Source organism: Arachis hypogaea, chromosome 11 (assembly GCF_003086295.3).
Source record: "Arachis hypogaea cultivar Tifrunner chromosome 11, arahy.Tifrunner.gnm2.J5K5, whole genome shotgun sequence".
NCBI lineage: Eukaryota > Viridiplantae > Streptophyta > Magnoliopsida > Fabales > Fabaceae > Arachis > Arachis hypogaea.
The window spans coordinates 134,301,620-134,319,279 of record NC_092046.1 but is presented as its reverse complement, the minus strand read 5'-3'; the positions used below and the strand labels follow the sequence as shown (position 1 = coordinate 134,319,279).

The window sequence follows — 17,660 nt, the reverse complement described above, 5'->3', positions numbered from 1 at the left end:
CCCATACATATCTTTTGTATACTTATTTTTTATATTAAAAAGTCGATAAAAGTGGGGGGAAAAAGGATAAAAAATTATTTTTATACCACAAAAAATATATAAAAAACTATACACCAAAAAAGTACAACAATCATTTCTCAAATTATTTTCACCAAACAAAAGTAATAGATGGAAATTGGAAGCGTTGACATGATGAAAAGAATTTAAGTTAACTGCACCTTGCAAGGTCACTATCACATGTGTTTCGGCTATTTATTTTCTTTTGGGTTGAGTGACGGTGGATATATTTATGAGATAAAAGAAAAACGTTTAACTAATACATGCCTTTTAAAATTATTAATTAAAAAATATTTATAAAAATATAAAAGTTTAAAATTTTAATGTATTTATTATATATTTGTTAAATATATTAGTTGAAGCATTTTCTGACGCTTTAAAAGAACGAAGAAAATCAGAGATTCTCGTGTTCATTGTATGTGGATTCTGTTTGTTTAGAGATGTTAGTGCTTTTCTGAACCAATGAATGCAAATATGCATTGTTTTGCACACATCATAATATATTATCATCGAATAAAGTTGGGTTGGTAACTCACTAATATGTTTGATAAAAATATAAATCTTGCTTTATACATGTAGTAATTTATTAACCAACAATAAATCTTTAAATAGAACTTCAATCTGTAATAAATTAGTTTTTAATATGTCGATCTAAAAATACACAAAAAACAAAAAATAATATAATATTGTCAACCTTCAGCCTTGTATTGTAGAAATACAAAGGTATATAAGTATTTTTTATTTTCATTTTTACAAAACATATAATAATTTTTATATTAGGATGCAAATTTGTACCTCTATCTCTGTTTTATCTTTTCAATTAAAATAATTATATTTTCTGTACTAATCCTTAGATTTTTTTATCTCTAAATTTGAGGATCTAATTTGTTACTTAAAATTAAAAAAAAAAATTTAAATACATATAAAAAAAATACACCAATTATCTATTATTACGAATTACACACAATCTTTTTTCACATAAAAAAAATCAACCCAAAATAAATATTATTTTACTAATCGTTTGAATAATTATTCAAATAAATAAATATAATTAAATAATTATATAATATATTTTAGGATCCCGCTAAGGAGACAATAGACTATTTGTACAATGTGTATAATGGGTTATTGAGTTACAAAATGAACATCTCCCATACTATCTTCTAATACCATGCATGATACCACTCATCCCAAAAACTTCAGCTGATGGGAAAAGGTAACACTAATGATTATATCTCTAATACTCTCTAAACTTTCATTGTACACATTGTATGAATATTCCATTGGCTCCTCATACTTTCCCTATATTTTATATTATTAATATGTTAAAATTAAATTCATAGAAACAATAACTAAAATATTAATATGTATTATATTAAATAATTTAATCAAATATATGTTATCAAACAAAATTTTAACTATTATTTTGAGACAAAGTAATGAGCTTGTAACATTGGTGGAAGAGGACAAAGATGATGGAGAGAGGAAGTAGGTGGGACACAGTTTTTGAGGATTCTTCCAACAAACATTGCTGGTTATGATTTATGAAAGTGTGTTACAGCTTTTCCATTCCCATGTTTAATGTCGGTGCCACTTTTTACCCTACATTCCTCCTCCTTGTTATTGCCAAAACAAAAAGAAAAAACCAATGTTTGTAACTTGTAACACTTCTACATCAGCCACTGTCATTCTATTTTTTGTTATTTATTTATTTATTTTTAATTCTTTTATTCAGTCATTCCTTCATTTGCACTATTATTTCTTCTCACTTCTATGCAAACATACATTCTAGTGATGTTTCAAGTTTGCTTCTGAATCTGTTTCTTCATCATCATTTGATTTCTGTCTCAACTTTTAAGCCCTGTTTCTGTTCCGTTACAATGCTATAAATGCTGCATTCAATGACCATTTATGACCAAGTAGAAGAAAACTTTCTTCTTTGTTTCTTTTAGCCATTTTTTGTAAAGTGAACCTTTTTACCAACTTCCATAGCCTTGGAAAGTCTTAGTCTTTTTTCTTCTCAACAGGAATATACTTTTTCCTGTACTTGCTTCTCCAATTTATTAGAGATTCTGGGGAAGTGCCACTTTTGGTTGTCACTGTCTTACTCAAACTACATTTGGTAATGTTGAAAAGAAGCAACAGTTTTGGAGCCATGAGGATGCTATGCTGGGGGTTTGGGTTTATAGGGTTCATGTTTGTGAAATTGGTACAAGGATTTGAGAATGGTAATGTCACAGATATGCTGTATTTCAATAATAACAGACCTTTGATGGTTGGTCTTACTCTTATTTATGGTGCTGCCGCCAAAGGAGCTGGTATTGCTTGCTCTCTTTCTCTCTCCATTCATTCATTCTCTTTTGGAAATGTTATTAATTTGTTTTTGAGTAATGTGTACTCTATCTGCTCCATAGACTCTGAAATTTATGATTTTTTTAATGATTATTTTATCCTTTTCTCAATCAAATAAAAGGGGTTATGCTTTATGAATAGTTTGTGTTGTTCTTGATATGGTAGCTGTTTTCAAGTCTCATTAGTATCTGCACCAAACTATGTTTCCTGAGTTTGCTTGAGATCTGGAGAGATATGATATTGCAATCCGACATTTTCAAGATTCTAGAACATTCTATTCCTATGAAAGTTGCCAGATACTCGCTCACTTGCCATGAATTGTGTTACTTTGTGCAGTATGTCTTGATGGATCTTTACCAGGTTACCACTTCCACCGCGGATATGGCGCCGGATCAAACAGTTGGCTCATACAATTGGAGGTGTGTGAGACACTATCATCCTTTTATATAAGGTCTTTATATAAGGACCAACTCATGTCTTTTAGATTCTTTTGTATGGTTTTGGATTGTGCCATGATAACAATCAATTTAGTTTTTTGTGTTTTATTGTTGGCAAAAATGTAAAAGAAATTGGGGTATGAGAGGTTTCACTGCTGCAAATCTTGGTTCATTTCAATTTTGGTACATGGAAGATCAAATATGTAGGGAAATTAAAAGGGTTAAGATATTTCCATATAGCCTTAGGCTTTGAATTTGGAACATTTTTCTCTTTTTTGTCCCTATTAACTCCGGCAAACTTTTCGGTGACAGGGAGGAGGCTGGTGTGGAAATGTCAGAAATTGCATTTATAGTAAGAAGACGCGGCATGGTTCGTCGGCGTTTATGGAAAAACAGATACCATTTGTTGGGATATTAAGCAACAAAGCTTGGGAAAACCCAGGTTTTAACACCTCAACTCAGCAGCATCACTATTCTTTTTCCCCATAAAAAAAATTAACTTCGTTAACTGTTATTCATTGAGATGATTATTTATGCAGATTTCTACAATTGGAATAGAATAAAAATTCGTTATTGTGATGGTGCATCATTTACTGGAGACAGTCAAAATGAGGTAAGAGAGGATGCAAGATCTTTTCAACATTAGTTTTCTATAGATTTTAATTATTCCTTTTCTATCAATCTGTTTGATGTTAATTTAGAGTTTTAGACTTAAACAAAAGTAACACTGTTTCATTCTATTGTTTATCCTTAATGTGGATTGGGTAGGCTGAATTTAGTTGAATTAATACTTAACTAAAAACTAATCATTGTTTTCGCAGCGAGCAGGGTTGTTTTTCAGAGGGCAACGCATCTGGCTCGCTGCTATGGAAGATCTAATGTCGAAAGGAATGCGCTATGCTAAGCAGGTTCACTTTTGATAATTTTATGGTGGAAAGAGTAACCAACTCGGAGGTTCCATGAACTCAGTTTGATAATGACAATGTTTTCTTCTTTTTTTTCTCTTTTAGGCTCTTCTATCTGGATGTTCTGCAGGAGGTTTGGCAACTATTCTACATTGTGATGAATTCAAGGAAATGTTCCCAAGAACCACAAGAGTAAAGTGCTTAAGTGATGCTGGATTGTTCCTTGACGCGTAAACATCATCCAATGAACTTCAAATTCTAGTCTATTATTCAGTGGATCTGCTCATAGATCTTAGTTCCGATCAGCGCATACACTCTTAGTAACAAAATGATTATCTGGAATTGCATTATTGCAGTGTTGATGTATCCGGCCATCGCAGTTTGAGGAATTTGTTTGGAGGTGTGGTTGCCTTACAGGTATTTTTCTCATGAGAATTTTTTTCTGTTGCTTCCTGCTGTTTCTATTTCAAGAATTGATGACATAGTAAAACATGAATAAGCTGAAATGATTTATAGTTGTTTCTTCACATCACAGGGAGCACAAAGAAACCTTCCGAGGACTTGTACCAGTCGCCTCAATCCAATTTTGGTAAAGACTATTCCCTTTTTGTGAATTTTTTTATCATATTGCTATTAACTTCAAATGTAGAGCCATCTCATTTTTGTTTCCCTCCTTTTGAAATTCTATTCAGTGCTTTTTCCCTCAGCACTCAATTGCCAGTGTTAAGGCACCACTGTTTCTTCTCAATGCAGCTTATGATACTTGGCAGGTGAATTCTTACCACCATTTCCCTTATAATTAATTGATTGATTCAGTTCAGCATGAAGTCAATTTCAATGAATTATGTTATTTTCAAAAGCATCAAGAGAGTCAGCACATGATTGAGTTTAAAAGATGCTTCTATTAATTCAGTAACCTTCATGTTAAGTCATTCCAATCATGAAAAAGATGCGCTTATTGTGCATGTGGTTAACCATTGTTGTGTGTATGACTTGGATCAAATTACCTCTTTAAGACACTGATAATATGCAATCACTTCCATGTTTATCAGATTCAAGCAAGTCTAGCTCCGCCATCTGCTGACTATCACTGGAATTGGTATGATTGCAGAAAAAATTACGCGCGATGCAGCGCGCCTCAGATGCAATATCTGCAAGGTGATTAAATAGAAGTTTGAGGACTAGTTCCTTTCCCTTTCCTTGCATGCACTTATCTACTATTCAGTGGTTGACATGTTCTCAATATGTCCTATTATTTACTATTAGTAATGTTAGCATCAACCTTGAATGAAGCAGGTTTTCGGAATCAGATGCTAAGAGCTGTAAGAAGATTCTCGAAGTTGCGTAAAAACGGGTTATTCATAAATTCTTGTTTTGCTCATTGCCAGTCCGAAAGACAGGATACATGGTTTGCTCGCGACTCTCCCCATATTGGAAATCGAGTATGTTTAGCTGAATTCATCATAAACAACTCCATTATCTTGCTTTTCTCAATATGCTAGGATGCTTTCTCTAGCTCACTACATGAAAGATTAACTATTCAAAGGAGAACATAAGATTAAGAAGGAAATGTTACATCTTTGATCTTTCAATTTCCATCAAGACACATGTTTCATAGTATAAGTATCTATTTATATGTTATCCTAAAACCATATAGTATAGTATAATGTCTAAAAATTTCGCATCTTCGTATTTGTGTCCTATCTTGTTCCACATAATGCTTCTAATGGTTGTCTAAAAACACATGCAGGGGATAGCACAGTCTGTTGGGAACTGGTATTTCGATCGAGTTCAAGTTCAGGCCATTGGTTGTCCTTACCCTTGTGACAAAACCTGCCATAATTTGGTTTTCAACTGATAGATTCATTGCCAAGGATATCATTCTTTCAATAATATTCTTGTGCTGTGCAAATTTTTCCTAAGTGCCAAGAAATGAAGAAAAGATAGCTCTATATATAGAAAAAAATAAGCTTATTGCTTTGAAAATTACATTATTCATTCATGTAAACCATTGACGGTTTTATTCAATTTTCATTGAGGTTCCTGTCTGTGGAACTTCCACCATAGCAGACTTGTGTTCAAGTTGAGAAGATTTTGCCTTCAGCCTCATCCCTAATGCTCTTCCATGCATTCATTTATATAAGCATAATTGATGAAACAGCACTTCATCTTTCTTTATCTTAGGATATAGATCATTGCTGTTTCTGAGGTGGCTATATATGCTTTGTGAAAATTTGTGGCATTCTTGAGTGGATTTTAGAGTAGTCCAATCTTTTGAAAAAATTATCTTGGGATGAAAAAGTTAACTAACACAATTATTTGAGGCTATTTTTATTGGAGTATGTTTTTTGGTGAATTATATGGTAAAAAATTAAAAATGTAAGTTTATATATATATTTTTTTTATGGGATGAAAGAGAGATTGAAAAAGTTAGGGTTCATATTTTGAACATCAATAAAATAATAAAAAATAACTATAAAAGGAATTTATACTCTCTCTATACAACTTCAATCTGTATAATAGAGTGTCTCATGTTTTTTGTCACAGTTAAGCATTTTTTGCACGTTTTTAAAATATTTGAGAACGTTTTCATCGATAACAAAATTTGAAAGGAAAAGTATTGGATACAACATACTATTTGCCAACTTATTGTCAACAATAATTAATTATTATATTTTAAACACATATATAAAGAGACACATCCAGAAAATATATCTATAAAGACATTTTTATTAAACACAACCATAAAAAAGACATTTTTATTAGACACATCCAAAAAGACACTTCCATTAAATACAATTATAAATAAGAGTTGGCAGAAATTGGCAGAAATGATGTTAGTAACGTAGCGGGATTGAATTTGAAATTATTATTTTGGCGTAAAAATAATTTGGGTGCATTTTTTTGTGGTTTACTCTTCTTTTTTTTCTCTTGCATCCAAACTTGTACTTTAAACAAGTTTTTTTAATATAAATTTTAGTAAATGGTTAAATTAGTTCTTGAAAGATCATTCATTCTTTAAATTAGTTATCGAAAGATTTTTTTAATCAAATTAATCATTTTAGTCTTTCCATCACTTACGTTGCTAATAACGTCAAAGTTTGTTGATGTGACACATTAAGTGACACCACAACACATACCTGGTAGTCCTAATTGGTGGCTAACATGATAAATTTATAAAATTAGATCAAATCAAAACCTAATTGAAGGGAGAACTAGTCAATTAAGATTCCTGTGTGTGTAGTAGTATCACTTAACGTGCCACATTAAGAAATTTTGGCACCGTTAATAAAAAAAATGACAGGAGGACTAACACGATTAATTTAAAATCTTTAAAGGACGAATTTAAATAAAAAAATATTTCAGAAATCAATTTGAAGAACGAGTAATCTTTGACAAATTTAATCATTTACCTATATAAATCTTGTAATATCTTTTTTTTTTTCTTATACTTCACTTTTTTTTTTGGATTGCAAAAATAGAATTTAAAATTATTTTATCATAAAAATTCTAATACCATACAGTTATAAATCATTTTATTCAAAATGTTTAAAAAAATAGGTATAAATATAGTTATATTTTTATTAAAATTTAATTAACATGTGGCCAGTAAATTATTACATATATAAAACAGAATTCAATTCTCGATAATAATTTAAATAAGAAAAACTCTACATCCGTATAAAAAATACATAGATGTTATCCAAGTAACTTTCTCCATACACGTGTTCCCCTACCCACAGTCGTTTGTTATACACACACCTTATGTAACGTATCGCGTTTTTGTTCTTCTTCTTCTTCTTCTTCTCACGCTCGTTTACGCACGGAGCGTCTTTTTCTTCTTCACCTTCTTCTTCGCGTTCCTCCTTCTTCTCCTTTTTCGCGTTCCTTCTTCTTCACGTGTTTTCTCCTTATCATCATTCTTTTGTTGTTGTTGCTGCTGTATTTTTTTTTTCTTTTCTTCTTTCTCTCTCTGGTGAAGAAGCAGTAGAAGGTGAGGAAGAAGAGTTTTGAATAGTGCAGAATGAACCGAACACAGTACTCATGGTGAACCAAACACAATACAATTGTATAGTACTGAGTGAACGAAACATAATCCATTATATAAAATCAAATTCAAACAGCTTTCTGCAGAATGAACCGAACACAGTACTCATGGTGAACCGAACACAATACTCGTGGTGAACCGAACACAATACTCGTGGTGAACCGAACACAGTACTCATGGTGAAACAATTGTATAGTACTGAGTGAACAAAACATAATCCATTATATAAAATCAAATTCAAATAACTCTGCCTACAATTTACGTATTATTAATCAATTCAATTCAATTCAGTACACCTCCGTCCATTTGATTCAATTCAAATTAGCAATTGCATTCCATTCAATTCGATTCAAAATTGAATAATCCAAACTTTATCAGTTTGATTCGTTTCAGAAGAGTAATCCAAATCGCTTTCCTGATTTGAAGTTAAGTCATTTATTATTTCGATTCATAAGTGCAGATCGAAGAAGAAAACGAAGAAGAATAGGAAGAAGATAAATGCAACCAGATCGAAATAAGAAAACGAGAAGATGAACGCGACTAGAGGAGAACGACGAAGGCAATCCAGATCAATAACAAAAGAATGACGATAGGGTTTCAGGGTTTAGAGTTTTAGAGTTTAGGGTTTATGGGTTCAGGGTTCAATGTACAGGGGTTCAGTGTATTTCAAACTTTCAGTTCGCCCCGTGTATTAATTTCAGTTCACTATGTTCATGGTTGAGGGTTTAGGGTTTAGGGGTCTAGGGTTTAGGGTTCAGGGTTCAAGGTTTTAGGGGTTTAGGGTTTACGGTAGGGTTCAGGGTTTAGGATTTAGCATTCAGGGTTCAGAGTTCAGTGTTCAGGGTTCGGGTTCAGGGTTTAGGGTTTAGGGTTTAGCGTTCAGGGTTTAGAGTTCAGAGTTCAGGGATCGGGTTCAGGGTTTAGGATTTAGGGTTTAGGTTTTAGGGTATATGGTTTAGGTTTTAGGATTTTAGGAATTTAGGGTTTATGGGTTCAGGGTTCAGTGTTCAGGGTTCTGGTTTTAGTGTTTAGGTTTAGGGTTTAGGGTTCAGTGTTTAGGGGTTCATAATTTTTTGGTAAACAGGAGAGCGATTTAGATTACTCTTCTGAAACGAATCAAACTAACAAAGTTTGGATTATTCAATTTTGAATCGAATTGAATGGAATGCAATTGCTAATTTGAATTGAGTTAAATGGACGGAGGTGTACTGAATTGAATTGAATTGAATTGATAATATGTAAATTGTAGGCAGAATTATTTGAATTTGATTTTATATAATAGATTATGTTTCGTTCACTCAGTACTATACAGTTGTTTCACCATGAGTACTGTGTTCGGTTCATTATGCAGAAAGTTGTTTGAATTTGATTTTATATAATGGATTATGTTTCGTTCACTCAGTACTATACAATTGTATTGTGTTCGGTTCACCATGAATACTATGTTCGGTTCACCATGAGTACTGTGTTTAGTTCATTCTGCAGAAAACTGTTTGAATTTGATTTTATATAATGGATTATGTTTTGTTCACTCAATACTATACAATTATTTCACCATGAGTATTGTGTTCGATTCACCATAAGTACTGTATTCGGTTCATTCTGCAGAAAGCTGTTTGAATTTGATTTTATATAATGGATTATGTTTCGTTTACTCAGTACTATACAATTGTTTCACCATGAGTACTATGTTCGGTTCACCATGAGTACTGTGTTCGGTTCATTCTGCACTATTCAAAACTCTTATTCCTCACTTTCTACTGTTTCTTCACCAGAGAGAGAAGGAGGAAAAGACAAAAAATACACCAGCAACAACAACAAAAGAATGACGATAAGGAGAAAACACGTGAAGAAGAAGGAATGCGAAAAAGGAAGAGAAGGAGGAGGAGGAGAAACGCGAAGAAAGAAGAAGAAGAAGAAGAAGAAGAAGAACTGAGCGTGATTTCACTCTCATTAATGCGCGTGATTCTATTTGGGATTAGGCCAACTTGGTTACATAATTACATGGATGTGTAGCGCCCCATTTAAATAAACGAACGCAAACAACTCAACATAATTGCACATGTACCATGATAGCTAAACCCTATTTTTTACATGAGCAATATTGTAAAATAGTTATGAGCTCTTTAAGGTAGCAATCACTAGGTATAGTGGGAATTGAAAGTCCGCACATTTAGGTAAAATCTTTGTCCACCAATAAAAGGTTGACATGAACTTCACCAATCTCCACAAAATCTTTCCAAGTTTTCCTCTGCTTTCAAAACAATCTTTTGAGAATAAATATTTCATTCACACAACTCATACACAAAGACAAGTTACCCGATTGCAATCAAATGCTTTCCCACAAGATTTAGAGGATAAAGGAAACAAGAGAGGCTTTCAATTGGACCAAAAGTGTGGATTGTTTGTTTGTTAACATAGGAAGTGTCAAGTGTGTTTGGTAAATGTCTTTAAAATAGAAAATTAAAAATAAAAAAATAGAGAAAATAGAACAATAATTTATTTGGTTTGTATTTTTTTTATTTCTATTTTTAGATTTTGTAAAAAAAAATAATGAAAATAGAAGACATAATTTTTATTATTTTAATCATTCTTTTTTCTTTTATAAAAGTTTAAACACAGAGAATATTAAAAAAATAAATAAAATGTAAATCAAATATACCTTATATTTTTTGTTCTATGTTAGAATATGAATAATTTTTTTATCTTAAAATAGTTAATAGTTATAGTCATTACCAATATGGTTGCAAAATAAAGTGGAGAAATGCACAAACCACAAAGGGAGAAAAAGGGTTAATGAAGAAGTCACCTTTATTGGGTTTCATAAAAATGTGAAGAAGGTGGAAACCAAATGAATATAGAAAAAGGCCATGTAGGTCACTTAGGGGAACAGTTTAAGGAGGTGATTAAGTAGGTTTAAATGTAATCTAATGTTTAGGGCCAACACAAAGGTGCAACCATTGGGGCTCAATGCACGAGGCCCACTTCTTTGTTTTTTCTCCTATGCTGTCTCTTCTTGTAAGTCCCTTTTGAAAGAAAAGAGATACAAATCCATATGCTTCAGCTACACACAAAGTGGCATGTGACAAATTAATATATAAAACCAATATTAAAGGGGGGAATTAAATTTCAAAAGTTGCTATAGTAATATTTAAACTAAACTTATCATTCTAAACAATAAAATTAATGAACTTAAGTCTTCATTTTCTTTTTTTAATAATTTTTTACGATAACTTCTAATTTGATAGACTAATGACTAATTTATTACGAATATGAATCTTATTTAAGAGTTTGTTATTGGCCAATAAATCATTGCATACACAAGATATGATATGAGCCTCCAACATTTATTTAAATATATAAATGAACTATCACTCGACTAACCTAAATTGATTAGACATTTAGTTTTTAATCAATGAAATTATGTTGACAAAGAGAGAGAGAGAGTTGTTATAGCAATACAAGATTCAACTAGATATTTCTTTGTAATTTTGAGTTTAAATCAAGGATAAAATAACAAAAAAGTATATTGAAAAATGTCACGAATCCTAAATTAAATAGTTAATATGTCATGTAGTTGTATAAGACCTTAGATGATTTTTTATGATGTTGAGTTTAAATTCTATGAAAATTAATAAAAGAAAAATACCATTTTAAAATAGAAAATCACAAATACCTAACTGAATTAGTTTAATAATAATAATAATAATAATAATAATAATAATAATAATAATAATAATAGAATAAAGAAGAGTGGGGTTGATGTCCTACTAAAGCAACATTGGGGGAACAACCTTTTGTTTTTAAGAAACCAAATCTTCATCTTCTCTCCCCTCCTTTCTTGAGGAACAATTATGCTCTCTTTGGCTTCTAACTCCAACCTTGCCTCTTGTTGCAGTTCCCTATGCAATCATATTGGTGCCAGAAGAAAAGTGTTCCATTACATTTTCATCTTATGGAAATGCATCATAAGAACCACCAAGAAAGTTAGGCACTTTGTGCCATCTTCATACTTTCATAGTGTTTGACCCTCTAAATATAATCTTTATATAGTTTGGTTTGGACTCTAACATCATTGATTATGGACCGTGAAATTGAGCCTCATAGTTTTGTTAAGACTGCCAATTGCCATTGAAAGCAATTGGGAGAGTGCGGATGCTTTGCACGTGACAACTCACATGCATGATGCATCAACAATAATATACAATGCAAATTTAGTGTAATTTAGACAAAGAATTAAAGAGAAAGCCATATTAATTTTTCCTTTACTTGTTTCTTTTTTCCTTTTTTCTTTTTTCTTTTTTTTTTTTGGACGCCCGGGGGGAGGGGGTGGACTAAACTTTAAAAAAATCAAAATATATGACGATACAACTTTACACAACTAATAATTTATTAAACTACATGTAACTATGTGTAACTCATCAATATCTCTATCTTATTTTTGAATTTGGACGCTAAAAAAAATCGCTCGATATTATCAGATTTATTAAAAAATTACAATAATATATTTACTGTTAAATTTAGTGATAGAATAAATTTAACGATAAAAATTTTGTTGATAATTATTTATTGGTGAATTTTTTTGTCTACCGTAAATTACCGACAAATTTAATGGTTAATATAAATTTTTATTTGGTAAAATTCTTGAGCTAGTTACCAGCGAATTAATCCCGATCACAATCATATTTGTATTCTATATATATAAACTTTCATTTTATTGAAAGAACTGAAAAGGCTATTGGAGGTAAAGAGAGAAGGGAGAAAGAGAGAGGAGAGGGTTGGAGAGAGAGAGTGTGTTTCGAAGATGAGAATGGAAGGTTTGTATTTTAAATTTAGGACAAATTTTTTGTTAAATTTATTGGTGAATAAATCTCACAAAAATGTATTACGAGTTATTAAAACACACACAACACTCCATTAATTGAATTTACGGACAGAAAAATTTGTCGATAAATTCGATCCTAAATTTTATTTATTTTTCTCACTTTCTTTCTAATTATTACTGGTAAATTTATTATCAAAAATAAAAATTTATCAATAAAATTAACACTAATATATGACACTAAATCTAATGGTATTTAGCATTTTAATTTTCTTGTAATGAGAGCTGCTAAAAGGAGATGAAGATATAAATATAATGGATTGCATGTTTTCTTAAAGTTGGGCTAATGTCCTTACTTTTGTAATCGTAGTTGCTTAGTTCATTTCAGAAAAGAGTGATGAAAAGATTCCAACGTACCAAACTTACTCAAATAAGATGGTTTATTTTTATTGCTTGCAAGCTTCAAATCTTGTGTCCTCTCTCAACTTCCACTTGCATTGAGTTCTTTTTTCTTTTTCCTCTTCTTTTAATTTATTATTGTCATGTATCATGGTACTTTTTGGGTTAAATAAACATTATTATTATATACAACCTTTTACTACGCATGCACGTAAATTAATTGATTTACTTTATAATTTGTTCAAATATTATATATATGTGTCCATCCACTTATTTCCTCATAAAATCACCTATTTTTACTGAAAAAATTGCATATTGATTGGATAATATTTAAAAAATATACTTAAGTTGTTTTAAAAAAAATCAACTTCTGTAATTATATATATGAAAGATTTGAGCTGCAAATTTTTCTTTTTCAAAAGCCAAAACATATTATGCACCACAAAAATTTGTTAAGCCAGTACTTAACCAATTTAATGACAAGGGTTCTATGGTATAGGACATATATCATATCAAGTTTTAATTATTATGATAGTGCTAGTCCCATTTAAAAATGGAGGACACATTAGGATTCTGAATTCTTCTCCTTATTGACATGTCTGATAATTATAAAATTTATAGTTTAGATGTGATATTAATTATAGAATTTATTTATTTAAATTTAAAAAATATGTACATATGATATTATCATATCCTTAAATTGACGTATTAGTGTTTGCACTAGGTCGTGAAAATAAATCACTGGAATAATTCTTTTTCGCTTGAAAAATTGAAAAAAGTATTCTCTCACCTTTAATCATTAAAAAATAAAATAAAAAAAATATATACAGATATATATTAAAATTATCTACTAGTATAATATATATTATAATATAAGATATACATTAAAAATAAATTAAACATGTATATTTATACATAAATACATGACAATAATTAATTTTGATGATTGATTTTAATATAAATATATATCCATGGGTTAAAATTGATTCTCATTTATATTTGGTACTAGTTTTTTAAACATCTGGATTAGAGTCATATATATGATTACATACACTATTGTTTTTATTCAGAGACGACACAACCTAAAACCTTGTTTAACAAGAATAATATAATTAGTATTAACTTATCTAAAACCAACTCACTATTATTATTAACAGTCATGAATTTATTTCTCTATATGATCCAATTTCTCTTATTAATATAAATCTCTTAATAATTACTAAAATGTGAAAGGTGCTTAAATTCAAGTGTATGGATTTAATTACAAATGGGGATGATGATATAATTAAAGATGGAAAACGTAGAAACATAAAACAAAGAGAGAAGGAAGATTGTCTAGTATGCAAATTCCAAAGTGGAGACTGTGACTTTAACTCATGTTTCTTTGTCTCTTCCATTTCTTTTTTCTCACTTTATTCCATCTTTCATCCTTATAAGCCCCACCCCACACGTTTGCTTCTATATATTGAAAAATAATCCCATTTCCATAGATATCATGTATATACATATATGGCTGTACCAATATTATTATTATTCTATCATTTATTTATATAAATTTAATTTTAATACATTCACAGTGTAAAAAGTTTCACATAATTATCTGTTCAGATTCATATATTTAGATAATTTTAAATGATAGTTTTAAAAATTAATTATTTATGTTAATATGGTAATAATAATTAGTTGTCTATATATATATATATATAAAACTCTTTAATTTTACATTAAGAATACATAAAAATTAAAATATATTTATTTTATCATTATATTGTCAAATAAATTAAATAATACATATTTTTAATTTCATTCAAATAATTAATTGTTAGATTTTCCTATTTCAAATTTTCATCCAATATTCAATAAGAGCCTAGTTACGTTTCAATAACCAATGAATATTAATTTTTCAATAAAATCAGACTACCTCACATACAATTTCAATGAAAAGACAAAAGAAATAAAAAAGGAAAAAGGTGTACATCTTGCAAAACTTTTGTTCTTCAACCAAATGCATATTTTTGTGACAGGATTCCCAATGGATCAAACTCTGGCTGGTAATCAAATTTTAAATAATAATAATAATAATAATAATAATAATAATAATAATAATAATAATAATAATAATAATAATAATACTTGCACTAAACATTTATATATAAGAAAAAATCTTGCAAAATTGTGAATTTGTTTATCACATGTTGCCGTGTATGAGATGGTGTCCAACATTTCAAAATTTAAAGACAAAAAAATTAAAAAAAATAAAAATCTAAGTGTATGTTTAGCTGGAATAAATGCATCACTGTTTACTATATAAGGCTGAACAACATAGTTACTCGAATTTTTCCAAATTAGGATTGGTGATGGTATGCATTAAGCTGTCAAATATTTAATTGTTTCGATTCATTTTTATTTCTTTTTCTAATTTAAGTTATAGTATTGGATTTTGGGGGAGTTGTTGTTGTGTGATTGGTACACATACAATTAATAAAGATCTGATGAAAAAATTCATCATCAATATAATGACCATAGTCTCCATCATAATTCTCTATCCTCCAACACTAATGCACTGGTGGCATGACTTTGTGTTCAACTTTAGTTAAGTTTGGCTAAACCTATTGAGTCATCACATTTTTTTATTTTTAACAAATAAAGAATAATTACCCAAATGGAGCCAACAAACCATTTATTTTGAATTCAAATAAATGACCTTTACTTTGTAAGATATATATAGTTACAATTAATTAATTAGTTGACATTATTATTATTGTTGTGTCCAGAGCTTCTCAAATAAAGTGAGTTAGTTTCATTGGTAGTAAAGTTTAGTAGAGATTCTAAGAGTATATGGTCCCTTCAATTTTATTTTATTTTATTTTAAAAAATAACTTCCATATGTATAGAAATATTGTCATATAATAAGTATGAGTATACTATATCCTACTACACATAAATGACCTTATTCGTATTAAAAGCATAAATATGAACAAGGACGATGACATCACAATTGAGCATTATTATATATTTGAGAGTGAAAATATATATATATTGTTTGTGACGATAATCAAGTATAGTTACAAGAGTTGAATGATATATAGGTTGATTAATTTCTTAATTAACTATAAATCTTTTTCTTAGGATTCCGGGAAATAATAATTAAATGGTATTTGCAATGCTAGAATTGTGTATCATCTTTGGCATTATTTTACTTTTGGCACTTGTTAACATATTAGAATTGAAAATTTTATCAACTATTGTTTACGAAATTTAATGACATTTAATTAGGTATAACTATATCAATAAAATTGATTAATTTATATGTTGATTGCACTATTAGAAAAATTTGGGAGGTCATTTATTTTATTTTTAGCAACAATAAAAATAGTCGCTAATATATTTTTCGACAGTTAGACATTATTTATCTGATGTTTTATCTTTAAAAAATTTTAGCAGTAATTATATAATTATCAATAAAATTTTTTAATTATTATAATATATAATAATAATAATAAATATATAATTTTTTCAAAAATTTAAATAAGATAATAACCGTTCTATTATTGTCACTAAAAATAATTTTTTATTGTAGTATATATCTTATCATTATAGTCTATATACCAGAAATGAAAAAGACATGATACATTTTAGTATCTAGAGATCACGTTTCATTTTTTTTATGGTTTTAATTAATTAATTAATTAAACATGGAGTGCATGTCGATGGGCACATAATAAGCCTATTAGGCCAAAATTAAACCCTTTTGCCCCAAATCTTATATTCATAAGCAAAATTTACTCCCATAATCATTGCATGTATCTGGCTATGGGAAGACAGAGACACTCATCAAAATAATAATTTAGCAATAACCTTTTTCTAATTAAACTAAAATAATAATGAGGAAATTAATTATTAAGAGATGGTGTGCTACTATGTATGTGGGGTGGGAGATCATTAAGACTTTTATTAAAATAAACGAAGTTTCCAGGTTCCAACCAACCATAACTTGAAAATTAGTGATTAAATTGAGACCGTGTAACTTGGTCCTTGTGGACATGTCGCCCACCCTCAGGGCAAATCAAAAACCCTTCTTCCCTTTGCTTTTCCTTCTCTTTTCTTTTGCTTCTAATATAATATATAATATATATTGTTTTATCCTTTGTTTTTAAGGAGCTAATGTTCAAAAACACAATTTAAAAAGTATATTTGTCTAAATTTAATCTTTAAAAGAATAAAAGTCACAAATTAATTTTTAAAAAATACAATAAGTTAAATTAGCCATTCTGTTAACTAAATAATCACGCGTGCGACAAAAATAATTTATGTCACGCTCATTATTTAATTGGTAGTAGAATTAATTTAAAGCATTTGATCTTTTTAAAATTAAATTAAAAACTAAATTGATGCACACATTGATAAATTCATCTTTTTAAATTTTGTATAATCTATTGATAATTTGATATACATTCTTTTTTCTTTATTATAGAGTGTTTAATACAATTCAAATACTCAAAATATTTATGCTCACCCAGATATTCTAAATCTTTAGACAGTGAGAGATTTTGATATAATACATTACCCATGAACTCTTTTAAGATTCAAATAAGTAGTAGATCAAACATTTCTCGCTACTTATTCATTTTATTATGAGT

General features: G+C 29.3%; 1 protein-coding gene across 1 annotated transcript; it reads left to right on the top strand.

The window, feature by feature from the left end:
• Positions 1-1,609: 1,609 nt before the first annotated feature.
• LOC112722721 (pectin acetylesterase 10) lies at positions 1,610-5,854 on the top strand. The gene is made up of 12 exons (XM_025773850.3): positions 1,610-2,375; positions 2,746-2,828; positions 3,159-3,288; positions 3,386-3,459; positions 3,668-3,754; positions 3,857-3,981; positions 4,108-4,168; positions 4,287-4,340; positions 4,444-4,521; positions 4,804-4,909; positions 5,048-5,193; positions 5,502-5,854. Exons 1-12 carry the CDS (start codon positions 2,183-2,185, stop codon positions 5,607-5,609), a joined length of 1,245 nt encoding a protein of 414 aa, XP_025629635.1. The 5' UTR covers positions 1,610-2,182; the 3' UTR covers positions 5,610-5,854.
• Positions 5,855-17,660: the final 11,806 nt, after the last annotated feature.

What these genes read in the sequence shown, in the direction of transcription:
- LOC112722721 (XM_025773850.3), top strand. Translation starts at nt 2,183, where the DNA reads ATGTTGAAAAGAAGCAACAGTTTTGGAGCCATGAGGATGCTATGCTGG. An exon ending in TGCTGCCGCCAAAGGAGCTG is followed by an intron (nt 2,376 to 2,745) that starts GTATTGCTTGCT and finishes TACTTTGTGCAG; the next exon opens with TATGTCTTGATGGATCTTTA. An exon ending in GTTGGCTCATACAATTGGAG is followed by an intron (nt 2,829 to 3,158) that starts GTGTGTGAGACA and finishes TTTCGGTGACAG; the next exon opens with GGAGGAGGCTGGTGTGGAAA.